The sequence below is a fragment of the Capra hircus genome, chromosome 14 (genome assembly GCF_001704415.2).
Source record: "Capra hircus breed San Clemente chromosome 14, ASM170441v1, whole genome shotgun sequence".
Classification (NCBI taxonomy): domain Eukaryota; kingdom Metazoa; phylum Chordata; class Mammalia; order Artiodactyla; family Bovidae; genus Capra; species Capra hircus.
In genome coordinates this window covers 75,567,755-75,594,620 of record NC_030821.1, presented here as the reverse complement: position 1 = coordinate 75,594,620, position 26,866 = coordinate 75,567,755, and the positions used below count along the sequence as shown (strand labels likewise).

The 26,866-nt window shown below is 49.3% G+C and overlaps 1 protein-coding gene across 2 annotated transcripts in view; it reads right to left on the bottom strand.

Annotated features, from left to right (window-relative positions):
• KHDRBS3 (KH RNA binding domain containing, signal transduction associated 3) overlaps positions 7,348–26,866 on the bottom strand; it is a 158,268-nt gene continuing 138,749 nt past the window's right edge. Inside the window, exons 8-11 of one of the 2 annotated variants that reach the window (XR_001919162.1) lie at positions 17,868–17,926; positions 15,919–16,068; positions 14,464–14,519; positions 7,348–7,604 (exon numbers count right to left, since the gene is read on the bottom strand). Coding sequence is in view for 1 of the 2 variants with exons in the window: in XM_018058598.1 (XP_017914087.1) it covers positions 15,977–16,068; positions 17,868–17,926 (151 nt within the window). In the remaining variant the exon portion in view is untranslated. Of the gene's footprint in view, positions 7,605–14,463; positions 14,520–15,447; positions 16,069–17,867; positions 17,927–26,866 lie in introns of those variants that run through there. The other variant, XM_018058598.1, reaches the window with a different exon arrangement.

Genomic DNA, 26,866 nt, shown 5'->3' with positions numbered 1-26,866 from the left:
CATCAGGGAATCAGACGGATTCAGAGACCAACCCAAACACGGAAGGCCTGGGGGTGCCTGCCTGCGAGAAGTTGGTTTAGGCCCATGTTGGAGTCCAGAGAGTGCCCCCACCTCCGGGTGTGGGTTTGCCCTCCTGGGCTTCATCCCGCTGACCCCCACAGGGGAACCTGTGCAGAGAAGGCTCGTCCATCCTTCAGCACGTCAGCACAGGTGGCCCTGCACGCCGGTCACTTGCCCTCAGGGAGAGCCGGATGCTGGGGCTGAGGTGTGTGGCCCATCCCAGACGTACTCTGGCCTGATGAGATCTTGGGCCTGGGGGGAGGCAAATCTCCCAGGAGTGAGGACACAGGTCGGTGCTCAGGGTCACCACGGGGGTCCTGGGGGACCCTACACACTGCTGTCCCAGGGGCCCAGGGCAGCCCTCAGCCCAGAAAGTGGCCATGAGATGAAGTCCATCCTTCCTGGATCTTGGTCTAACCCTCTTTTTATCATTCTGGGCTGACTGTGACCTGCTGACCCCCTCTTTCCTACCATTTTGGCTGCATTTAGCACGATTCTGATAAAACTGAGCAAACCAATTTACTCAGCGAGTGCCCTCAAAGGGGCCTCATCAGAGAAAGGGGCGAGGTCCGGGGAACCACTCAGTCCTTTCCCCGCTCACTGCTTTTCTGGAAGCTTTTCCCTCAAGGTCGAGTTTTCATCTTGGAGGCAGGGGGAGGCTGGGCCCCGCCGCCCCTCCCGGTGCCCGTCAGCCTCCCCCCAGCACAGCCCATCTCTTCTGTGAAGCATCTATTTACAAAGCAGGTCACAAGCAGCGCGTGCTGCCGCCTAAAAATAGAAAGTCATTACGGCGCCGACAAGTGCCCGTGCTCTCTGTGATCCCCCGGAGCTGCAGGCGCTCCGTGCGGTCCTCTTCTCCCCTCTGAGCTCCTCCAGCCCCTCCCCGCCCGGCACCGCCCTCGCCTGCGGTCCCAGCCCTGGGGCTCCTACCGGCAGCGCCCCACCGTCCTGGCTCAGCCGTGGAGCCTGCTCCCATGGGACCTGCTTTCCCTTGAATTCTTTCGACAATCCCCACGAGGCCGGTGCTCTGGCTCATTTGTCCCTGGAGGGACCCAAGGCTTCGAGGGCCAGTGGGTGGTGGAGCTGAGAGAGGTGGCGGTCCGCCTCGGGCGGTTTGTCCATCACACCACGTATACCACGTACACTGGCATCAAAGGAGACCCCGGGAAGTGTTGGCCCCCGTCTGCCCTCCCCATCCTGGGAATCCCACCCGGGAGGCTGAGAGGGGACCCTGATGTGCCTCTTTGCTTGGGATTACCACCCCTTCCCCTGGCCCCCAGACCATCCCCACCTTAGCCCCACCCCCTAGTGTACCGACAGCGCCTGCCTGGGCCCAGTGGAGCCTTTCCGGCAGTCAATCGAGGCCAGCTCTCCAGGACAGAAGGTGGTGGTTTCTGGTGCCTCTTGAGAAGGAAAGGAGACAGGAGCCTTGGGCATCAGCAAAGGTGAAGAGGGGCCTGAGACCCCCAGCTCCTGCCTCCCCGGAGGCTGTGGGCAGCACAGCCAACTAGAGAAGGGCGATCATGCCTGGTTGGGAGAAGCCCCCGAGTGTCAGACTGGCTGGACGTGGGGAGGCTCCAGCTCAGGTGGGGGCTTCCCAGGTGGCTCAGTGGTGAAGAATCCGCCCGCCAATGCAGGAGATGTGGGTTCGATCCTTGGGTCGGGAAGATCCCCTGGAGGGAATGGCAACCCACTCCAGCCATGGACGCAGGAGCCTGGCGGGCTGCAGCCAAACACAACTGAGCACTGTGGAACTACACAGGTGGGGGCACTTCTCCTGTCACTTGTGGCCAGCGTGGCAGGGCCCCTCCTTTCTCACCTGCAGGGCCTGCTCTAGCTGATGGGAGGTGGAGCACGTCACTGACAGTCTCCTGGGCTGGGGTCCATCTGCTTGGGGGTTCCCTCTCCCTGACCCACTAGGAACCTGGTTGTGGCACTGCTCCCTTAGAGAGTCCCGGGCCTGTTGAGCTCACAGTGACTCCGGAGACAGGCTTTAGGAGTATGCTTTGCTGAAGGGTGCAACTAACTTTCCTATTGTAACACAGTGAGAAGACTGGTTTTTTTGGGGGGCTAACTTGATTCCCTCGTACCACACAGTGGAGGGGATGGGACAAAATCTTATTGTTGGGGCCATGGACATTGGACGCAAACAGCAAAGGCCTGCAGCAGGCCGGATGGGAGGTAATAGGGAATGGTGTGAACTGGGGCAAACTAGTGCCCTGGCTCCACGTCCCTGCAGATCCGGGGCACACGGAAGGCAGGCTGGGGTTGTAGGTCCTCTGCTTATCACGCAGTCAGAAATCTAGATAATTGTGTGGAGTTACTTCATAACATGACGATAAGCTGAAACAGCGTCTGGGACAAAGGAAGCATTTTGTTGGCAAGGCAGAAGCAGAGAAAATATGCACAGTGCTTGATATTTAATGTGGAAGTTTTTCTAAGGTATCTATAGCATGACCTTCATTATTTCATATAACAGATGTGTAGGAAAAAATATCTAAGGAAGTAAATATTCTGTGACATGGCTGCACTGTTTGGTTTAAGATGAAGTTAAGTGAGGTATGCTTTTGAACTGTGATGATGGGGAAGGCTCTTGAGAGTCCCTTGGACAGCAGGATCAAACCAGTCCACCCTAAAGGAAATCAACCCTGAATATTCACTGAAAGTTTGGATGCTGAAGCTGAAGCTCCAATACTTTGGTCACCTGATGCAAAGAGCCTGCTCGTTAGAAAAGACCCTGATGCTGGGCAAGATTAAGGGCAGGAGAAGAAGGGGGTGACAGAGGATGAGGTGGTTGGATGGCATCACTGACTCAGAGGACATAAGTTTGAGCAAAGTCAGGGAGATGGTGAAGGTCAGGGGAGCCCGGCGTGCTGTAGTCCACGGGGTCGCCAAGAGTCGGACATGACTGAGCGACAGTAATGATAATACAGAGGAGGAGCAGCTCGCCTGGATTTAGTCTACAGTCTTAGCGCGAGTGATAAGCCATGTGTTGTCGTTATGAACACCATGTGTGGTTTCCCTTATGGAGCTTGAATCCCCCTCAATCCAGAGAATCCAGGTGGAGAGGCCCACGCAGGGCCCACGCTCCTGGGACTTTCTCCGACTTGGAGCTTCCCCTACAGCTGCAGACAGCAGCCACCACGGGGGCCCGAGGTGGTCCTGGACTCAGCTGCCCAGGTGCACTTGCCTTTCACGTCCCTCTTTGGAAGGTTTAGGATCTTGCCTCTGCACCAGCTTTTGACATCTTGGGAAATCATGAATTTCCCACCCACAAAGGGAAGCAGATCCAATCCCCTCTGTCTGCACTGATTTGTTATAATTCACTTTGGGTGTTGACATTGATTTCCCCACGACAGCTGCCAGCAGCCTCCCCGGGGGTCTGGCCTTGGGAGGGGTGGAGCACCGAGTAGCACTTTATCCAGGGATTTGGTCTTGCATCGTTAGGCGGGAACACCACGTGAGGCTAGACTAGCAAACTGAGGGCGCGCTGGTGTTTAGAAACCATGTGTGATCTCCCAGCCCACCTGCGGGTGGGTGTGTCCCCTCCCAGATCCTGTCCCCACCCAGCTCCTGCCCCCTCTGCAATGCAGGGACTCTGTCAGCCCACGGCCCCACTGGTCAGGACCCCACAGGGGTGGTGGAGATGGAGGATCCCCACCTCAGGGCTGAAAGAACCGAGGCTTGGAGCTCTTTCACATCGCCCAGCTGATGGGGGGTGAGAGGAACTGGGAAGTGTGGGCCTGGCTTTGAAGCAGCAGCCAGGGCTTAGGGGTGACAGGACATCAGGGGTTAACGTGACACCCGCGGGGCCAGGCGCCTCGGTCTGGAAGCCAGTGGTCCGATGCTGGGACCAATGGATTAAGAGTCGCTGGGTGGGGCAGCCTCTTGCTCCCATCTGGTTAGATGGGTTGAGGCCGGGCTCAGCCAGCAGCCTGCATCCTTGGGCGTGGGTGTGTGCGTGTGTGTGTGTGTGTGAGGAGGCCAGGGCCTCTGGGTGGAGCCAGCAGCAGGGAGATGGAGGGGCAGTGGGCAGCAGAGGCTGAGCCTGCCTCTGGGCCACAAGGATTAAGGCGAGCCTGGGACTCCCACTCAGGGGCTGCAGAGGGCGCCTGGGCTGCAGAGGGTGCCTGCTGGGGTGAGTGTGGGCATGCTGGGGAGGGGGTAAGTCCCCATCCTGCCCTCAGGAGCTCACTGCCATGGAGACGAAGGCTTAGGGTCTTCAAGCGGTGGAATGGGAGGGGTGGTGTGCACAGGCTCCATGGGACGCGCTTCTGCACATCCGTGGAGTTCATGGATAACACGGGGGAGCGCAGCACATGCCAGCCTCCTCCTGACAATTCCCTTGAGGGAACCAGCATCCCCGTTCTGTGGGGGGGACACAGGCACAGAGTTGTCGGGGAGCTCGCCCGGTGGGAGTCAGCTGCCAGATCACCCAGTGCCCGGCCTCCTGGAGCTCCCCACCCTGGGCAGTCACCCCCATGCTGTCCTGGGGCTGCTGGGCTAGACCACCGGCAGAAGGAAGTGCCTGTGTGACTTCTGAAAGCAGGGCAGCATCTGTGGCTGCCTTGCTCCTGTGGCTGCCTTGCTCGGAGATTCTCCCTCCTGGGGTGCTGGCTCCGAGGGAGGCTGGCTGCTCTGACGTGAGAACCCCCAGACGGCCGGTGGAGGGGCCCGGGGAAAGGGCCCATGAGTGAGTCAGTGCGCGTGCTCGCCGGCCTTGAGGGACCACAGCCCCTGCTGATGGTTGGCACCCTCGTGAGAGATTCTGAGCCAGAAAAGAGCCCCAGGGCCCTCTCTCAGGAAACACGTGGTACATGCCTCTTAAGCTGCTAAGTCCTGGGACGGTTATGCCGCAGTAGATGACTGGAGCACCCAGGCATCAGCTGCCAGGGGTGCACTGTGCCGCCGGAGGCTGCCCTGTGCCAGGTCACCTCCCGGAGCCCAAATGAGGGACCACCTGGAGGAACAGTCTCTAGGGGGAGGGCAGAGCAAGGACAACCAGCCACCTGGGACAGGCTGCCTGGGAAGATGCGTCTAAAGGCAGTTAGGTGGGCGGCCTGGGGAGGGGCTCTAGAAGTCACCGTGGAGCAGGAACACAGACGCAGAGCTCTTAGCTTCTGCACAGAAGCTCTTTTTGCCAGAGTTTTCCATCAGGCAACACAAAAGCATCAGGGCTGGGTCACCGTGCAGAAGATTTTTGTCCTACGGAAGCCAGGACCATCTGAAATCAGAAAGCAGAACTCCTCCAGCATGGTGGCCGTGTTGTTGACAACTCCACGAAGGCCTCCCTTCAAAAAGCCAGCTCTAAGGGTTGAATACAGTTAAGTATGCGCTGAAAAAGCCATCAGTGGTTATTTTTAAAACCACAGGAAGTCACTCAGAGCCTTTAAAAATCAAACACTAGAATGGCTCTCAGCCTGCCACGCTTGGAAGCTGCCAAGAAGACAGATGCGTCAAGGAGGCACCCTAGCTGAGATGGACCAAAACCAGCTTAGCTGGAGAAAAGCCGAGTTTCAAATCTAAAGACTTTAAAAGTCCAGTTGTTCCCTGCTGACCCTGCCCTCTCACAAGTCCTCCTCCTCGAGGAGGAGCTACATTCAGAGAGTCTGTGAATATAGGGGGTATGGCCCGGGGGGGCTGAGCTGGGGAATGGTCATCTTGGGGGAACCGGGTCCTGCAGGGACTGAGAAGGCTGTGACTCCAGGGCAGTGGATAAGGCCGGAGTCCATGCTCACTTCACATCCAGCTTATGGCCCCGCTTCCTGAGCGTGTCTTACATGTGGACAGTCCTCAGGACCTGCATGCGGGCCTCCCTCTGACCTCCACGGCGGGCTTGCTAACGGGACCCCACGTGGCCCCACGACCGCCTCTTCTCAATGCAGTTGCTAGTGATCCTGCTGAAATGCAGGGATCACGTCCCTCTCCTCCCCTGAACAGCTCCCGGCAGCCCTCTAGGCCTGGCCCCCGCCTCTGCCCCTGGTCTGTCCCCCCGACGGGCACTGCCTCCATGGGGTGCCTGTGGCCCCTGCGAGGGCCTCAGTGCAGCTCATCGCTGACTCTTCTAGGTCCCGACAGAAGCGTCCTCATACTCCCCCGTGGCCCAGCCAGGTCTGACCCCCTCCCGTCCCTGCTCTGTCCCTCCTGGCACCCTCCAGTTTGCTGCTGATGGCCTGGCTCCTCCCCCTGGGATGTGAGAGGTACGAGGCCCCAAGCCTGACCTGTGCTCTCATACACAGGGCCATGCCCAGCAAGCAGGGGATTCTCCGCCAATGTGTGTGCTGGGAATTCAGTGCCCAGGCAGCGGAGAGGCGGCCACAGTTAAGGCAGCAAGAGGGGGATCGGGGATCGGGAGAAGGGGACAGGAGGTGAGTCGCAAAGTTCCAGTGCCTGGGATTCCACTTGCAGCTTCGTGACTGTGTCACTGACTCGGTAGAAGAGGCTGCAGGCCAAAAGGGAGTCAAAGTGTGGGAACACACGACAATCCAGCTCAGGTCCTAATGTTCCTCCTTGTTTAGAATTAATTCCGCACAGACCGGTGCTCGGAGACTCTGCTCTGATGGGCAGCCGGTGCCCTGGGATGCGGGTATTATTCTTTACCCTTCTAAGATGAAGAAATGCATACATGACAGACACAGAAATGTGAACTTCAGGAGCAGAAGAGCACAGGGAAAAACGAACCCATCAGGAGCTGTTCTGTGCTCCCAACGCACGATGCTCCCAACACCATACCCCTGTAAACAGTGAATGCCTTGAGGAAATGTGTCTTTGAGGTAAGACAGTGACAATTTCACAAGGCACAGGATCATTTTCAAAATTCCAAGACTAGGAAGTCTGTTGTGTGAGCTTCTAACAGAAGGAATGAAACACATCCTCCTGGGGTTGAGGGGTGGGGGTGGGGGGTTACTGAATTAAAATCACAAAGCACCAGTGAATGATGAAAAGAGAAGGAACTGACTACTACTGTCAGTGGGGATGGTGACCTTTCTGTCTCGTGACAGATTATGGAGGCATGAAAGCTGGGTTTCCATCCTGGCAGCGCCACCCTGCTTCCTGTGGAAGCCTTTTTATAAGTAACCTTTCATGTGGCAGAATGCTTTGGGCATAACATATTCGTATTTATTGGTCCATAACTGAGATGGAGAAATCATTTTCAAATCTGGAATTTGTGCTGAGTCTTGACTTCCTGCAGTGAGGTGCAGCCACATATGGTTCTCAAGTGTGCAGAGTTCAGAGCTGGGCTGAAATAACAAGCCTTTGTTTTTCTAGGTTTATATTAAAGTAGAAGCGATTGAAATGGGCAGCCTTTATTAAGTAATGCACAAATCATTTGTTTTCTGTTAGGGGACAAAGATTGATTTTCTTTCCCCTTTTTTTAACAGACTTTTCAAATCAGAAAGCATACCATTTTATAAAACATTTCATGAAACACAAAACTGCAAAAAAAGAAGATGATTTTCAAGTTCCCAAGTGAATTCATTTACTGACTAGGCACGTTGGTGAGTTGACTATTCTTAAGCAGTCCATAATTGGAAGGAAAGTTCCTGAAAGAGAGGAAAATGAAATATATTTGTATACATCAAGAAACAAATATTTATACTCTGGTGGCAATGCAGGATTTAGGCAGAGGAAACAGGCGGGCTGAAATTTAATAGAAATGAGAATACTTACGCAAAACAAGGCAAAATAGAATTATAGAAATTAAGGACATAAAATCTTCGTGTTCAGTAGGCAGATGAATGATTTAAACAGTATGATGGTCATCAAAATGCCATCCGTTACGACATTTACGGGTCTGCTTTCAGAATGGCTATGCTTTTTTCCACATGGAATTTTCAATATTAAAATGTGCGGTGACGTTCTGTGGATACACGCTTGTCACCTGAAACTTGGCTTTCAGATATATTTTATTAACACCAAATAATACATTTTGATGTGTTAACTACAACAAAATTTTTGTTTCAAAACCCAAGCAGCAATCCGAAGGGAAGAGAGCCGAATCTCATCACAGTGGAGACGCCGCCATCGCCTCGCTTACTCCCCACAGCTCCAGTCACAGACGTCCGCCCCGGGGGTCTCCGGGTTCCCTGTGACCTGGCCCGCCCACCCTCCTGTCCCCAGCCATGGGTGCCACACATCATACTCCAGCACCTGCGTGCTTGCCCCAGACCCGTGAGGCCCCTCCCTGCCTCCAAGACCTGCAGCAGCCTGTCACCTCTGACATGTCCTTCCCCTTCGTCTGCTTCAAGATTTCAGCTTATCTTTCAACCCTCTTTGGGTTTCTCTTCCCCTCTGTGGAGCCTTTCCCTCCTCGTCCTTCCTCGATCAGCGCATGTGACCCAGGTCCCTGCACCCCCTTGGCCTTCGCCTCGCCTGCCAGGACCGCACACAGCACCGGTGTCCTGTGGGACAAACTAGGCTGTTTACTTTAAAAAGGGAAACAGCTAATATGCATGTGTGCTCAGTCATGTCCAACTCTTTGCGACCCCCTGGACTGTAGCTCGCCAGGCTCCTCTGTCCATGGGATTTCCCAGGCTAGAATACTGGAGTGGGTTGCCATTCCCTATTCCAGGGGATCTTCTCGACCCAGGGATCGAACCCATGTCTCCTGCATTGGCAGACGAATTCTCCACTGTGCCACCAGGGAAGCCCGAGTGTTAATTAGGGTACTGTTTAATCAATGCACATTTCCTCAATGGCGGATGACTGTGCTCTCCTTATACAGGACAGACTTGCTCCTGACCCTCGAGGACTCCCAGGGGGTGCAGATCGAATCAGGGGTTCGCCCCTCGGGTGCTGTCGGCCAGTGCTCTCAGGGTAAAGAGGAAAAAGGGTTTTTGGGGGGCAGAAGGGAGAGAAGCTCTTGAGGAACCAGCAGGCTCTGGACAGCCAGAGAAGAGGGCAGGAAGCGGGGAGCTGGGCAAAGGCAGGGTGGATGGCGGGGCCAGCTGGAGGCTGGTTTCCAGAGAGGACGTGGGCCCCTCGAGAGCAGAGGTGGCCCTTTCCCCCAGGGCATCCAGGGCTGAACGCAGGGCCCGGGGTGGGCTGGCCTCAGACTCCATCAGCTCATGAAAGGAGGTCCCAGGAGTGAGAGGAGACCTACAGGAGCCCAGGGGAGTGCGATCCGTTACCATCTTTAGCATGGATCCTCAGCAATCGCTGCAAGACACAGCCAAGCGCCCAGAGCTGGGCTCGCTCGTTCCCACAGGATCCGGCCCCACCACATGCACGTGGGAACAACTGTGAACCCACTTTGCCGAGAGGAGTTTGCTGTGTGTAGGTGCTAACAGCTGTATACTGTAATGGACAGAATAACACTGGGAGTTCAAATTTCCTTCAGAAAAGCATATTAAGATACACGATTACCTCTACGGGGAGCAATACAGTAATAACTATAGGAAAATGTAATGACTCAATAAATCTATTTTAGAAACTTATTCTACAGATGTGTACGACCGTGCACAAGAACAGAGATGGAAGGCTACACTGTCTAGCACTGTCTCTAATGATTGCACAACATGGGGAGCAAAATGACTTGTCTGTCAACAGTTGTTTAAATTATGATGCATTCATATAAATATTATTCACCCAATAAAAAGAAAAGCATACCTTTATAATTTAAAATGATAGAAAATGAACTCAAAGATATACTCTAAAGTAAAGCAAGGGAGGCAGACAACAGTGTACTGTTCTGTATGTAAAAACCAGTAATAATCTGTGCAGAAGCAAAGCGTATGTTTTCCTCTCTCTGAAAAACACACAAAACACCAAGACCAAGAGCTGCTTCTGGGTGTTTCAGGGCAGGGGTGGGAATTAAGACCAACTTTTCATTGTACACTTTCCCCAAAGTTTTAGATTTTGTATCAAGCACGTGTATCACCTACTAAATAAAGGGCATAGTTTTGTTTTCCAACTTCACCTTTCCTAGGGAAAAAGCCAGTGGTTACAGAAGTAAATGATCTCATTTCCACTGACAAACTAACAGTGAGGGATGCTCAGAGTCAGTATTTTAAAATTACGGAGCCATTTGCTCACTGGCTCAGTCAGTCATCGGCTCCTCCATGAGCACTGTCGTGCCAGAGAGCATGCTGGGGTCTGGATGCAGAGTCAAATGAGACGTGGTTCCATGTGCACAGAACCTGAAGTGGTGCTGTCGGTGAGAAAGACAAACAAATGCCCAGTGAGCGGAGATCAGCCCTGCCTTCATGAGGCATCTGCTCACTTATTCCAGCCCCTTGATCGAGAGCCTGTTAGGTGCTAGAACTGTGTTAGGGAGTGGACGTGGGCAGGTGAGGAAGGGCAAGGACCTTGCCATGGAGGTCAGGTGAGCTTTTACATACATGTATATGTGAATGACTACATTTAGCAACCTGGTAAATTCTCTTTCAATGGAAGAATGACTCTAACTTGACCTGATGAGGCAGATAAAGTTCTCAGGCACAGTCCTGCACTCAGAGACACGATGCCACCTGGCTCATTTCACTCACCAGGTAAATGACAGCTGCACGGAGACACGGTGCCTGCGCTGAGGGTGTTCACACCCAGGAAGGGGCGGGGGCTTGAGAGGAAGGGACCCCATGCTGCAGGTTAAGAGCCCTTAGGGCCCTCCGGGGGGATTCGGCACCCAGGGCACATGTGGAGACACTGGGTCAAGGGAGACGTCTGGAGTGAGAAGGTGTGTCAGTCTCACCCCAAAGCTGCACAGACAGGTGCGGGCTGGCTGTAGCAAGAGCTGGGGAGGAGGGTGAGGACAAGCGATCTGGGGCAGAGAACGGCACCGTCGCACAGCACCCTGAAGGTACGTGCCCCTGAGGCGGCAGCAGAAGGAGAGCAGAGAGGGAGGCAGGGCAGCGCCGCGCTGGGAGCCCTGGAAGGACTCGCGCTGAGACGAGGACAGTGACAGCAGGCGGTGCCGGTCACAGCAAGACAGCTATGTGTGTGGAATAACGATCCCCTCCAGAATCAGTCCAATTAGGTAGGAGGAAGGGAGGATGCAAGTCAGATTTTAAAATGTCCTACAATCTTTCTCAAAGATGGAAACAGAATCAAGCATAAGATTTTGTTATTTTAAATATAGTAATGGATTTATTCTCCTTTCTGTTCCTACAATGTCAATACCAATCAAGACAACTAGTGCATCACTATAAACAGTAGATGGGCTTCTCAGGTGGTGCTAGTGGTAAGGAACCCACCTGCCAATTCAGATTAGACGTAAGAGATGCAGGTTCGATCCTTGGGTCGGAAAGATCCCCTGGAGGAGGGCATGGCAACCCACTCCAGTACTCTTGCCTAGAGAATCCCATGGACAGAGAAGCATGGAGGGCTACAGTCCCTGGGGTTGCACAGAGTAGGACACCACTGAACTGACCTAGCATAAATAGATATGATTTGCATACAGAATAACAAACTACTATTTATACTTATCACATATAACCTAGAGAATGGCTTAACTTATTAGATTTTTGACTACATTGAAATTTTTTCTCCGAATCATCAGAGTCACAGTCTAATTTTAAATTAGACTGCCTGAATTGTAATTCAATTTATGTGAGTAATTTTTTTCTTCCTGTTTTGGGTCTCTGCTAACTACACCCAACGATTCCTAATACTGCCTGTCAGGAGTCACACGGATCACGCTGACAATATCACTCTTCATATTCACTGACTTGCTAGATGCTTAAATTGCCAAACACTGTGCTAAGAGATGGAACAAGAGGATGAAAACACTAGGCCCCTGTTTCGTAAGGTTCTCACCATCTGGCTATCAGATAATAACCAGTGCAAAGAGGTCTGTACAAAGTTCTTCTCGGAACAGAGACCGAAAAAGGTGCCGTCTCTGCCTGGGGCGTGCAGTAGGGCAGGTTCTAGGGTGAAGAGACTGCATTTCGACATGGGCTGTCATGTCCACGCTTCTTAGGAGGACCTGCAAGATCCTTCATGATGTGTCCCTTGTCTACACAGACCGCATCATCTACTGGTTTCTCTAATAATGCAATGTAACTGAAGTTTCCTAGATAACTATGCTTTCCTAGATGACTGAAACCCCTGCTGGCACCCTCCGCCTCCACCACCCCGCCTGGCGTCCATGTCTCTCTGCCATGCGCTATACCTGTCTCAGTCCTGCTAGCATCTTCCTTGCCCGGCTCCCCAGCAGACAGCTGTGTCCAGCATCACCACATCTCCACTGCCTGCAGCACAGCAGACGCTCAGCCAGTGCGTCTGCATGAACACCGACCCTGATTCAACTTGGGATATCTTGAACAAAGGAAGATTCAGAACCTAAATACAGCCAAAGAATCTCTCCAGGAAGGAATCTGGGGCAGGGGGCAGGTTATCAGTCACAGGGTCTGCCAACACTCAATGTTGTGGGGCTACTTTAGGAATACAAAATAAGATAGAAGCCAGCCCCTGTCCTCAAGGAGCCTTCAGTATAGGGGGAGTGAGCGCCAGCCCAGACAGCGTAACAGCACAGCTGGGAGCAGAGACCCTGGTTATAGTGGATGCTGTGCAACTGACTGCAGCCTCCGGGCTGAGAGCCTACACAGGGAACTATCGCCTGAAGCTTAAGCATCTTCCTCGGTAAAATGGAGATGGCAGTCACCTTCTTACTGTTTGAGGATTCAATGAAAGTGATTCAGTACAGGTTACAAGTTGGTTGGCAACTTCTAACCAATCTAAGTCACATGGTATCAATACTAAAATGAGGAAGTGTAAAAGCATGCTATTTCAGAGAGCACGGACTGTGGTTGAACTGGTGAAGACATCGTGGAAGGATGGGAAGGCACAGCTTCCAGGCGCAAAGGCCCAGAGACGGGTGCTGGTGGGTCAGGCCACCACCTCCATCCGTGCTGAACTATACTATCCTTGAGTGTAAGGTCCACGTCCTACAGACCGCAGGGCCCCTCGTGCCTCAGGTGTGTGTACAGGAGAACTCAGTAAATGAACCCCGAGCCAGGAGGCCCTGGGGATGACTTCGGAAGGATGCGGTGTGCACGGAGGGGACAGGGCAGGACCAGGCTGCTGTCTACAAGTCTTGGCTGTTGAGACAGGGAGGAATGAGGCTCAGTAGAGGATTTGCTGAGTAAGGGAAGCCCTCGAAAGCCAAGCAGAACCGTCCAAGAGCATCCTGGTGGCTCCTGACCTTTCTGCATCACAACCCCCTTTTACAGTCCAATGGAGCTATGGTTCTTTAAGAAAATGAAAATAAACATAAAATTGAACAACTTCTGAGAACGAGCTCTGAAGACTATCTACTGATTTACCTTCCAGGAATCTGTCCATAATTTCTGATTAAAGAAGCCTACACTTACTATTCAAGATGCCAATTCCTAAAAACAACAACAACAAAAACTTACTAAAGAAAAGAGTGAAAAAATTTCAATACATCATACACTGAAAAAATGTGTTATTCACATCCCCTTTCTGTACAAGAAAAGAGGCACCAAACAAAAGACAACCCCAAATACTTATTTTGATTTATGAGAGTGAAGAGAACTATTTTCTTCCTAAGAGTAATTGGCTAATTTTGGTGATTAAGGAGAAAAAAAGTGCTCCTATTTCCCATGTATATGAAACATGTATTCGACTTCAATAGTGAAACTCTACGTTATGGTTATCACAGGCCAGCCTTCAAAACGCTCTGAACACCGCCTTGCTTAATGCTCAGAACAACTGCCAGAGACGAGGAGTGTCCCCATCGTACTGGCAGCTGAAGCCAGACCACGTCACCTGGCGACGGGCAGGAGATTCTCTGGGATGACAGGGCCCATGCAGCATCCCTGACGGTTTAGGAAAAAACAAGAGTAACTGAAAAGTGAGACCAGATTAATGGTCTCAGAGTAATGATATCTTTCTTTCATGATCCCTGTTGTTTGAATTTTATGAAACAATTTTATAAAATACTTTGCAATATTTATCTTTTTAAAAGCGGAATTTTGTTTTGCAAAACTCAAAGTAGAAAATGACACACATGCAAAAATTGTACTTTCACAAGCCTACAGTAATTACTGTCCAAAATTCCCAGCACATCTATGTCGTATTATGAATATATACAGAGAGAATATATACAGCCTTTAAAAAAAGTCAGTGGCGGGGATCATCACAGTGTCAATAGGTTTGGGAAACTGCTTTTTTTCCACTTGAAACTTTGAAAAATTTTTTTATGCTACTGACCAGCCTGTTACATTTTTACTGAGGAGGTAACGGAGTTACTTACACACTGTGGGGGCCCAGCCTCCTAGCTCCACGGCCTGTGCAGACCTGACTGGGTCTGACTGGTTTACATTCCGGACATTAATTTGCCACTGCCGCTATGTCACTAGTTGGTAGTGGGAAGCGCGTGGAAGAGCATGAGGCCGTCTTCATCCTCCAAGCACATCAAAAAACTGGAACAAGGACACTCACCTGTGTCCGCCGGACCCACGCCGCCTTCCTTTCACTTTCCAAGGTGGCTGACATTCCTAACAAAAGAAAAGACCTTTTTACTCAAATAGAAGGAAGTCCCTCAGGAAATAAAAAGTAAACATTTTACACAATCTACAGTTTTAAAAAAACTTAGGCCAAATGATTAAAGAAAAACTTTATTAAATATTTGTCAGTTTTAAGAAGTGCCCTCAATTACTAACCAAATAATGTATTACAAACAACTAGTTATGAGGTTTTACATTTGTTTAACAGGGTATAATTGGCCCCAATTAAACTGACTAAACTAAGGCTTTTTAGATTACTAAAACAAATTAAACTTTTTAAAATGAGAATTTAGGTGATCTTAAAACCTTTCTAAAATGGATAATGAAACTTGCTAAGTTGTAACCTCCCTGGTTTTATTAGTTATATTAAGATAAATTAAGTGAGATTAAAATCTTATTTGATTTATTTACCTTTGAAAATGAAGACCGTTTAAGGGTTACACATCCTCAGCCTTGTCGAGTGCGACCTCAATTAGTCAAGTCAGAAAGTCTTTAAAAGCTTTGTGCTTATTGCTTCCAGCATGGAGCGAGGTGTTCATTAAGGTACCAAAATTCTCATAAAAAATCCAAAGTTGCACTAGTGAAAAAACGCTCAACAAGATGAAAACTGATCACATCTTTTTCAGAAAATCAGTAGTTATTTTAAAACCAGTTTTTAAACAAGATTAGGTTTTGCGTAGTTTTAACGTGCCATTCAAGCAGCTGGACACCATTTGGACTCTTTAAACAGCATTTAAGTCTACGGTGAATATATAATGGTACATTTAGTTTTATACCATGTTTTAAATAAATTGTACAATGTTTAGTGTGACCCTTTTTTGACAAGCATTGTTAAATGAATCTTTTCCCTGTTTACGACTATTTATGAAGGCCTTTTTAAATAAGAGAGACATGAAATTGTTAGCTCACACACACAAAATTTCTTTCAAAAGTTTATTTAGTATCAAGCAAGAGGAGACTTTGCTTAACACTACAGAACATTTCAAGACTTGAGTTACAAAAGAATACCACATTATTTGCACTTGTAATTGGCTTCCCTTTTTACGCATGTTGGCAAGAGAAAAAAAAAAATAGCATATGGCCGAAAGATAAAATAACTAAATTTCTATGGAAACCTTTAAAATGAAAGGTGAGGCTTATGTTAAAAGGATGGATTAACATATTTAGTAAACCTATCTTTTTTGTTTAACACTAGTTAATCAAAGTTATTTTTTTTTTCCTTTTGATGACCTATTTTTCATATACAGACTGGAAATAACAAAATTTTACATGTCTTTTTTTTTTTTCCTGCCCAGGTTGATGTTTCAACAAAGTAGTTTTAAATTCCATCCATTCAGATTTTAAGCATTTTGATTTATTTAAAAAGGGATTGTTCATAGAAAAAAATTACTTTGAACAGTATACAGGACTGGTGGAGACTGGCTATGTCACAACAGCAGACAGCACAATCAGTATCTGCCGTATGGCTGGTCCCTGTAGACGCCCTTCGCGGTCCTCGCCGAGGGGGCCTTGTGTCTCGAGTTAGTCCACTCCTCTTGCCCTAAAGCCAGTCAGATGAATCACAGTTAGATCAACACCAGAGAGCTCATGGCTTCATTTTTCAGAATCTAACTTAGCCCGGAACCCATGGTAGATGTCATGCAAGATATAAATCCCCAAGGTACTAAAAAATCTGAGAGAATTCACTTTTAAAGAATTACAAACACAATCGAAGATGTTCATCTCACTAGCAAAACCTACCAGCCTGGGAAGGCATGATCCTTGTATCTTAAATGACAGCCAAGTTTGCAAGAATCTCCTTTTGGTCACTCATTTAATAAAAGCTCACATACTCCAGCAGCAAATTGAGCTGCCTCTTGCTAAACGTGAAGACATCTATGCATGGTAAAAGGGTCACTTGGGATTTCTTCTTCAAAGACAAAGAAAACACAGATAAAATCTGTGAAGGCAAAAGGAGAAAAAAACTGGAGTGCAAAATGGCAATGGGCAGTTTGGGAAATGTGGCTTTGTTCTTCATGGGTCCTTCATATAAAGAAGGAAGGAAAGCTATACTGGGTAGAGATTTATGTTTCCAAAATACTTCCTGGATAGGAAATAATCTGATGACATAATGTCAAATTGCACTCATCCTCATACTAAACCCACATGGAACGATGGATTTCCAACAGAGGACCCTGGCTCACCCCAGCTCAGGGCTGTCGGTGAGTCACTTGAAGGTCTTTGACAACAAACAGTTAACATCTATGCCGCAGCACACAGTGATTTAAAAGCCATGTGTCCACAGAGACCAATTTTAAAAAGCTGTGAAGAAAACTGCTTAAAATGACCTCTTCTTTGATACAAACATGCAATCAACGTCATTCCCTCAAGCTAACTTGCATCAATTTAAGTACACAGCATTCAACAAACCAAGATATGTCTCTTAAGTGTTTGTTACGAATAATGACAAAAAAAATCCAAGGTGCGGTCATCAAGGCTTGGGGCAGGTGATATAACAAAATGCACTTCAAAAGGAACACTGGAAAATGGTTTTTCAGTTATGTTCAGAGAAATGTCATAACATCCATTAACGAGAATCCTGATTCACTTGCACTGGGCATGAGGCATTCATCAGAGCTTTGCAACTGATTGAAGCCTCGTGTTCTCTGATCTCTGCGCCCAGCAGCAAAGGAGGTTCTCAGTATCATTAAGTTGCTGCAGCCAATTCTTTTAATTAAACCTGTCGTCCTTCTGCATATTGAGACTCTGGACGTGGATTCCCCAGCAACTCGGGCAGCTCCCACTGGACTCAGTGGGGTTTCACTGTCTCCCTGTAAGCCTGAGACAGCCATCCATCTCCTCCCTGGCCCAGCGCTTCTGTAACCTTTAACGAATGACTCCCACTGTAATGTTTTTAGAGGAACTGAGATTGGGAATAAATTAAAATATAAAGATAGGGGTGGTGGAATCACCACTACAGCAATTGAGAGCTGTAGTCTCAACTGCTTCATTTTTCTTTACTGTCAAGAAGCAAAGACACTTCAGAGAGACTCATTCTATCAAGTGTCTGCAGTTTGGCAAACTATTCAAGTAAGTGAGAAAATCAGCACATTGCAATCAACCCAAACAGAAAATCTAAGTTCAGAATCTGAATGCCTGCAATTTTCTGCAAGTCTTTAGTCCCCTTTAAATATTAAGTTTAAGCATTAGAGAGCTTCTGAAAATAGCTGGATAAGCACAGATGAACTGAGAGGCAGCTGTGGTCTAAAATTCTGTCTGTATGAATCTCCCCAGAGTTAAGTGCTTTAAGGTGTTTCTATGACCTTTCTATTTCTGGTTCCACTCCAGCCATTTACTCACCATAGGAATCATAAGTTTCTTCACTGAGTCCATGTCCATAATCATAGTAATCAGCACCACTGCATGAAACAAAACACACAAGCAGAGAAAGACAAAAACACAGTTAGGACAAACTGACTTGGCTGTGAGTTTAAATCATACTTGATGAAGTAACTAAAACTTAAAGATAACTACTGAAAGCCGGGCTGAAAGCTGAACAGTGTTCCCACAGAGAAGAGCAATCTTATTAGGATTGTCATCGGCCCCTCCTGTGGTCCCTGACTTGAATTCACAACAAACGTATCTGACACTGAACCACCACTCAGCCTGTCCACATGGAGAGCGCTGAGAGCACCTGAGAAGTACTCAGTCTCTTCTCGGAGGAATCGTGGTCTGAGAGGGCACGCGTATGCAGTGGACCCAGACTGGGATCGTGCAAGGGACTGGGGTGGGGTTTGGGGGGATGTGTGTGCAGGAGGAAGGGCAGCCACGGCTTCTTTCCTACTGACACCGAGTTCACAGAAGGCACAGCCCTACAGACCAGACACCTCGATGCTGTGAGAGCCCCAGGCACTGGGCTTTACAGTAAAGCAACACGGTTATGGGGTGACATGTTTAACCTCCCCAGCACCACCCCATTACCATCAGGCGTGGCCGCTCAGCAGGGGCTAGGTGTGGTGGGTGGGAAAGGCCCCTGGGTCCAGTCACCCGCCCTGGCCAAGCCTGTGGGGACGGAGGCACATGCACAGCTGTCCTGTACTCTTAACGTGTGACGTTCCTGAGACCCTGGGAGGGAGTGATCTGTCACCATGGGCCTTTTGTAGATGATGCAAAACAGGCCACTCACACGTACGACACGTGTGAACCAGGCTTAACCTTTACAGGAACGACTCTGGGGAAATCCGGATGACGGGACTACGGCCCATACAATCAGTTTCTCACACTACTCTGGGTGCCTGAGGAACGGCTTCCACCCACTCTCCCTGGCGTCCCCTTTCCCAGTCCTCTTAATTTTGCAAGGAAACAATCACCCTGAATTTGTTATCTTGGATTGTCCTGGAATAAACATTCTCATTATCCCAACTTGATGCAATCAAGCAAAGAAGTTCTAATCAGAAGGAAAACGACCCAGTTGAATTGCTTAGCGCCCAAGGAAGCAGAGTGAATAATAACGCCCACGCTGGGGGCGTGCCCTGTGCTAGCCCCGAGACCCCCAAGCAGTCGTTGCCTCCGCTGGAGGTGGCAGAGCTGTCATGCCCATTTTACAGGTAAGGATGCTGTAGAGCAGGACAGCTGGGGCGCCAGCCTAACATCGCACAGACAGCAGATGGGGACACATCCAGTTAAGTCCACACCTGGTTCTCCTCCTACATTTCATTTCACAAGCCCAGGTGAACTTCACCGGAGACTAACCATCAGCTCCGCGGACGACAGCACAGGACGGCGAGCCCTGTGAGAGGGGGTGGGAATGGGAGCTACGGGCTTGTCTCATGCCTGTAGGGACAGGTCTTCACCTCTGCCCTCCTCTGCCAGAATGGTTCCTCTTGTCCTTTGCTCCCAAGCACCTCTTACCCAGTCATTAGCCCAAACGCCACTTGTAGAAGCTGCAACTCAAAAAGGTGACGCTGCCTGTCCAAGGCCACACTACTTGCCAATAGAAGAACAGATGCAAGACTAAGTGCGCCTTTCCTCCACAATCCGAGCCCTCTGTCCCCGGGCACGTGTCCCAAGGGACCGCATGTTGTCTCAGGGGTCTGCAGGAAACCCACTGCCAGTGGGTCATGGTGAGCTGTAACCGCCTCAGTTCTCTCTGCTCTCCAATGCCTCCTCTCCCTTTCTGGAGTCCTAGTTTTCCATTCTGGTATATGTACATTTATGGCAAGAAGAGAATAGGGACTAGCTGTGTGAGGAACAGAGGGACATTCATATTCAAGAAGGAAAAAATCTAGCAAAAACAAGCAACGACAAAAAAATATGGTCTCCCTACTTCTTCAAGTTCAACAGTTTTAAATATGAGAACTGCTATTAAAGAAGAATACTTTCCTCATCTTGTAGATAGACATTCAGAAGGGATACTTTTGATAAAATGTCACTGTCAAATACAGGTCAAGACATCTGAGTCTAAACCCGGGCCTCCCAGCACAGACAGTCTTGGGGCAGTTGTCCACCTACCTGCTGAGTCCGAGTGCCCCTCTGCCTGCCAAATCCCACCACACTAGATGCCCCCAGACCCTGGGAAACCCTAACATTCTCAGTGCCTCACGTATAGCATCTGGACACAGCAGTCAACATAATTTCTCATTTTGTTGAAAATAAATTGGCTACTGTTTCTTAGAAACTCAGCACTAAATTAAAGAAGACTGAGTGAACCTCAGTCTTCTTTCCAAATGTCAGAAGTTACAATATAATGGCTCCTTAGACAAAGTTGTAACGTTCTTTAATATCTCATCTTTGCCACACAGAAAACAATGAGAGTGACCTCTTCATAAAACTGAATAGAATTCCCTTTACTGAGACAGGTCCACTGTTTAACTTGGAACCATCAGTGACAGGTACTGAGACCAAAAAACAGGACAAAAACAACTGCCTTCTGACTAAACAAAGTCCCCTTGATTAAATGAACTGAGCATTAATGAGCATCGGGATGGACTGGAAATCCACCTGGAAGTGCTCTCACACAGGCCAGCATAAAAAAAAAAAACAAAAAAACAAAATCGGGTGAAGAATGTTTCCCAATGAATGGGAGGATAAAAAGAAACATAATTTGGTCGGGCGATGGTTTGGTGATAAGACAATCTTAGTTTTGACAACTGGAAACTTTAAACTGACATATTTTATCATTTCACTCAGTTTCTTATTATTTATTTCAAGACTGTCATCAAGCCAAGAAGCTGGGAGCAGCTGAGCCCCATTCTCATACCTGTCAGTTCCATCTGAATTGCTTTTGCAGCATTTCATTTCATGCACCTCCAATGTCTATTAACCCAAGACGTGTCCTATTTCCCAAGGATAAACTAAAAACCCAACATAAGGCAAAGGGGGAAGATTCTAAAAATCTCTTCATTTATGAATACAACTTATAGTATTAATAATAAGCAAGAAAACACGGTAGGTTGACTATGCGTTTTCTCCATCAGAAGGGGTCAATAGAAGCCCCTCCCTCAAGCAGTCTAGAGCAAGCTCCTCTCACAGCACCAAGGCCGTGTATCCCAGGCCTCCTCTGTCCTCCACGTCCTACCCTGCATCAGGGGTAGAAGGAAGTTCAAAGGCTCAGCGTAATTCCTGACTTTCCTGGAGGTTCTCGATCCATCAACCAGAGTCGAGAAATAGGCCCAGCACTGGGAGGAAACACAGGGGTCACGGAGCAAACGGTAGCACTGGGACCAAGCCCATGCGCCCCCAGGCCACGGACAGGCGTGCAAAAGGAGGACAAAAGTGAGCTCCCAGGTCGCCCTGTCTCCATGAACGGGACTGAGAAGAACTCCTGACATCAATGTGTCTGGTGGCTACCTCGTCACAAACTTTGATCAAAAAGTCGCTGGGACTCATCTCATCAAGCCCTTGGCTGGTCATGTGCAGCTCAGGGAACTCTAGATCACTGGTTACTCTTTATCTCCAGCACTTGTAGAGCTCTGCCCATCCCCATCTGTCTCCATCTCCATCCCAATTCTATCTGTGCCCTCCAGAAGTCATGGCTCATCACGTATCCTCCACCTCCTCTTTAGACACTCCCTTACCTTCTTCCTCAATGAAACTCCATTCTCCTCTAATGACACCTCTCCCTCAGCAGCCCTCTGCTCTCCTTTATTCCCCATGGCCCATGTGCCCCTGGGACAACAGGAAGGTGAGTATTCTCTTCACCAACTGCCCCCGCCACTGCCACCCGTAGCCCATTACACTCCACTCCTCTGCACACCCAGCTTTCAATCTCTCAATGGCATCGCTGTCCTACGTCTTGGTGTTTTCTGTACACAGGCAGATAATCCTTCACACACGTTGGTCTGCTGACTCCCTGAACCACTCTTGTCCGCTGATCTTGCCTCTACTCTCCTTTGGCCATCTGTTCCCAGGTCACATCTTAGCTGCTATCATATCAGTAACCCCCTCTACCCCACCCTGCGTCAGTTTCACGTACCCCATCCCCTGACCATGGCTTCCCTCTCCAGTTTCACTCCCGTCCTCTAGTAACATGCCGACCCTCCTCTGCAGCACACTGCAATCGTCCCTCCACTGTTGCCACATTTCCATCCCTGGGCAAGGGAGCCAGTCAACTTTAACCTGCTGGGCTTGGTGGTCAGTTCGCAGGGCTGCTGTGAGACAGGGCAGGAGCTGCGACACAGCTGGTCACACAGAGTGGACACCCCCTGGCAGGATGCAGCCTGGGTCCCACGGAGGCACGCTCTGGTCCGACGAAACAGGAGGGCAGTACAGCGGGAGCAGAGGGACCCAGGAAGGCAGAGGGGCATCATGCAGACCATGGAGAGGCTTGGTTTCTTGTTTTTATCCTGAGTAAGATGGCTCCAGGGAGAAACGTCCCCATAATGAAGTTTGCCGTCACCTGAGATGGGGAAGATGGGGGCAGATGGAGCTCTGGGTGGGGAGCTGTCAGGAGTTTGGCCTGGGACAGACTAGGTTGCATAGGCCTCTCGGACCTCCCAGAGCAGTTGGAAAGAGACATCAAGAGGCTGGGGGAGTGGTCTGAGCAGGAGACATAAATCTGTAGTCCTCGTCGTGTGAAAGGTACTCAAAGCCCAGAGACGCCACGGGATCCCTCTGGGGACACATGCAAGCGGAGAGAGAGCTCGAACTGTGGAGTAAAGCTGCACTTGGCTCTGAGCCTGCTTTTCCATTAGGGAGTAGTGTGATCTTCAACAGGAAGCGTCACCTTTCTGAGGGGCAGCTTCTACAAGTGTCTGAAACACAAGAGGTGCTCACCAGGAGCACTGGCAGGAAGGAATGAACGGTGTATGCCGCTCAGGGTGAGGGCCCCAGCGATGTGCTCTGACAGGGCGGCAGCAGGGCCACGACACAGTGAGCTCACACACAGAGCCCCTCTCACTGGCTGGACACCTCCTCTAAACCAAATAAAGAGCGGCGATCAGCCTTAACCGTATGTAACCAAGTTTGCCAAGCCTCATTTCAGATGTAACAATTACTTTGTCAAACAAGAAGATTTTAAACGTTAATGTAGGTCTGTCAGAGAATCAGAGACACAAGGTTTGTCACTTAAAGCGATCCTCCACCTCTAGTGTGAAAAACTTCTCAATCTGACCTCACTGTAAAGTGCAGGAACTTACTCGTACTTGACTGATCAAATGCAAGAAGTCAGCCTTGAGAAGTTACATGGTCCATCCTCTGGGCTTCAGGCTAAATTGTCTTAATCATCTCAGAGAATGATTCCCTCTCCACTTTCAAAGATTTCCAGAAATATAGTCTGACTTGGACTGTGAAGAAGGCTGAGCACCGAAGAATTGATGCTTTTGAACTGTGGTGTTGGAGAAGACTCTTGAGGGTCCCTTGGACTGCGGGGAGATCCAACCAGTCCATTCTGAAGGAGATCAACCCTGGGATTTCTTTGGAAGGAATGATGCTAAAGCTGAAGCTCCAGTACTTTGGCCACCTCATGCGAAGAGTTGACTCATTGGAAAAGACTCTGATGCTGGGAGGGGTTGGGGGCAGGAGGAGAAGGGGACAACAGAGGATGAGATGGTTGGATGGCATCACGGACTCGATGGACGTGAGTCTGAGTGAACTCCAGGAGATGGTGATGGACAGGGAGGCCTGGCATGCTGCGATTTATGGGGTCGCAGAGTCGGACACGACTGAGTGACTGAACTGAACTGAACTGAACTTGTCACAGTAACACCCTCGAACAGGCCTGACAGAAACTTCCATGCTAACCTTCATCTCTCATGAGACTCTCAAAATCCTTTCTCTCTGGCTCTGCTTCCCACAGAGCTCGAGAGCACCTCCTCCTGTGACAGACCACTGAGGAAGGCAGATCACACAGGGCAGGAAGGAAGGAAGCACACGCCTCAGAGGTTACTGGTAAACCTAACTTTAAGGACCTACGTCAACTACCATGGCTTCCCAGGTGGCAGAGCGGTAAGGAACCCATCTGCCAACACAGGAGATGCAAAAGACATGCTTTTGATCCCTGGGTTGGGAAGATCCCCTGGAGGAGGAAATGACAACCCACTCCAGTGTTCTTGCCTGGAGAATTCCATGGACAGAGGAGCCTGGCAGAGCTACAGTCCATGGGGTCGCAAAGTCAGACACTACTGAGTGACTGAGTGCATGCACGTATGCACACGTGCACACACACACACACACACACACACACGTCAACTACTAGGATCGGGTACAGGCTACTGGGCAGAGACATGCAAACAAGATCTAGCACTAATGATAGACACTATCAAACAGCATCTATCATACATTCTCAAACACTGATTAGGAGCCATGCATTCTGCACAAATTTTCTCTCATATTTAAAACAAACTCGCAATCTGGCATTATCTCTATTTTATAAAATTTAGGTTAAAAACAACATTTTCCCACCATGTAAGAGAGAGACTCTCACTTGTTACGCTCTCTCTTGAGAAAGGTGCTCTTGGAAGGAATTTCTGAAGCTCAGATGTCACCTGTTCCCAGTATCTGTTCCACAGATATTTCTGGAACACCTATCATGTGCTGGGCACCAGGATGCAACAGTGAACAGGTTCCGGACTTTGTGATAAAACACATCTGGTCTAGTGTGCAAGGCGGACAACTGTAAATAGGCCGGCGGAGGACTGTGATTCCTAGAAGCCCAGAGTTCTGATGGAACTCAGGGTGGGGCACCTGGACCAGGTTTGGGGTACCTGGGAGTGCCTCCTGGAAGGAGGAAGGTCTAAACTGACACCTACAAGAAGAGCCAGACAGAAAGGAGAACAACAACATAGTTTGCCCTGGTGACAGGACAGTGGTGACTCAGACACAGAGCGCCTTCTCTAGAGCCGTGTGGCCACAATGGGGGCGGGGGGTCAGGATGCAAGTCTAGTTCCCCTGGCTCCCAGGGGCCTCTCTCCACCATCTAATCTGATGACCAGTCACCACACTCGCAGCACAGTGGAAGTATGTTTGGGCACTTTTTCGAAAGACAAGGCAATTCAGGGAGCCAGAAGGTGATGACCTAAGACGCCCACAGTCGAAGGAAGCAGCTGGAGAACTTCTTGCCTGGGTGCTGGAATCCATCTCCTGCTTACATGGTGTGTATACCAAGAAAGAGTCACTCAACTGGACGCTTCAGACAGGTGTGAATTTACGCCCTTCACTACAGGTACATAATATTTCAGAAAAATGAAAAAAAAAAAAAAAACAAAAAAAAAACAAAAAACTAACACTCATGTTAAAAGGGAAGAGCCAGAGGGCAGCTGCTGCCTATTTGGCGTGCACTCTCCCCGTCCTTCTTAGCAGAAGATGCCTTGTGAGACTGAGGGTGAGGTGCTAGCGGTAGCATACCCAGCCATTACCCTCCATCTCTCAGCACTTCTACTGGGAGGGCACCGAAGAGACAGGAGTGAGCTTCCGGGAGTGAAGTTTCCGGGGACCTCCTTAGAGCAGGCAGACCCACCCAAGGGGCAGGGCCTTCCTCCTCTTCTTTCTCCCTGCCTGAAGCCCAGCCTGGCAGCTGGACTATGCCAGCCGCTGTGAGAGTAAGCTGAACCTAAGGGCACAGGGCAAGCGGGGAGAATGGGGCAAACAAAGGAGCGGCCTGGCTGCTCAGACTCCACAGAGTGGTCCCAAGGGTCGGAAGCTGCTAACATCCATTCTTACGTGAGAGAATAAACCTGATTAGGTGGAATGTGGGGTTAATTCAGCGCTTATCCCCGTCCTACAACACGGTGCAAGCATCGTGAAACGAGGGACGCCCATGTGTCTGTCTCTGCTGCAAGGACATCCGCTCACGCTTGTTTCAACAGCACTGTCAGTGCTCTCCTCCGTCTGCAGCAGTCTACACTACTCCTATCAAGTTTCTTAAAACACTGCAGATGGCTCTACGTAATCTTTTAGAAATGATGGATTCTGATTATATTCCAAGAAAAACGAAAGAGTAAAAAGAAGAGAGTCTTGTTCATGAGCGTCTCTTCAGCTCACTGTGCCTCTCTCCTCCTCCCACACACTCGAGGCACACACGCACTGAGGCCTCAGGACACTCAGGGAGTGAGCTTCACAGAGACACGCACTGATGCTGGCGCTACGTGTGTACGCCAGGCTAAACCTGCCTTATACACTCACAGTCACTTTTCAGCAGGCTTCCTGTCTTATCATCATCATTTTGGAAGACAGAACAGAATTAACAGTTAAGAACGGAGCTGTGCAGTCACACACATTATCAGAATCTAGGCTCCAGCGCTTGCTCTGTGTGTAAGCTTGTGTGTGTGTGCACTCAGTTGTGTCCGATTCTTTGCGATCCCCTGGACTGTAGACCACCAGGCTTCTCTGTCCATGAGATTTCCCAGGCAAGAATATTGGATTGGGTTGTCATTTCTTCCTCAAGGGGATCTTTCTGACCCAGGGATCGAACCCACATCTCCTACCATTACAGGCGGATTCTTTACCACTGAGCCACCAAGGTGTAAACTTGGGCAACGTTAACTCAATTTTATCTATAAAATAGTTTTTAAAATAAATCTTTCATAAGATTGCTGTGAGGTTCAAAGAAGATAGTGCGTTACATACACAAACTTAGCTCTTATTCAAGGACAGCTGTTATGAGTACTATTGAGGTAGAGGTTCCTTCTGAATGAGCAATATTTTTCCTAGAGTCTTATTGATGTTATACAAGCTATTTCTGCTTATTTGCTAGAGTGAGGAATGTACCTTTAGTGACAACAAATCCACCAAAAATACCAATAACAACTAATAGTTTCCATCTATTTGAACAGTTCTCTGCAATTTCCTAACTTTAAGGAAGATAAGTGCTATTGGGTTCTTCATTACTTTCTGTAAAGCAATATTTTATTAATAGTTGTCAA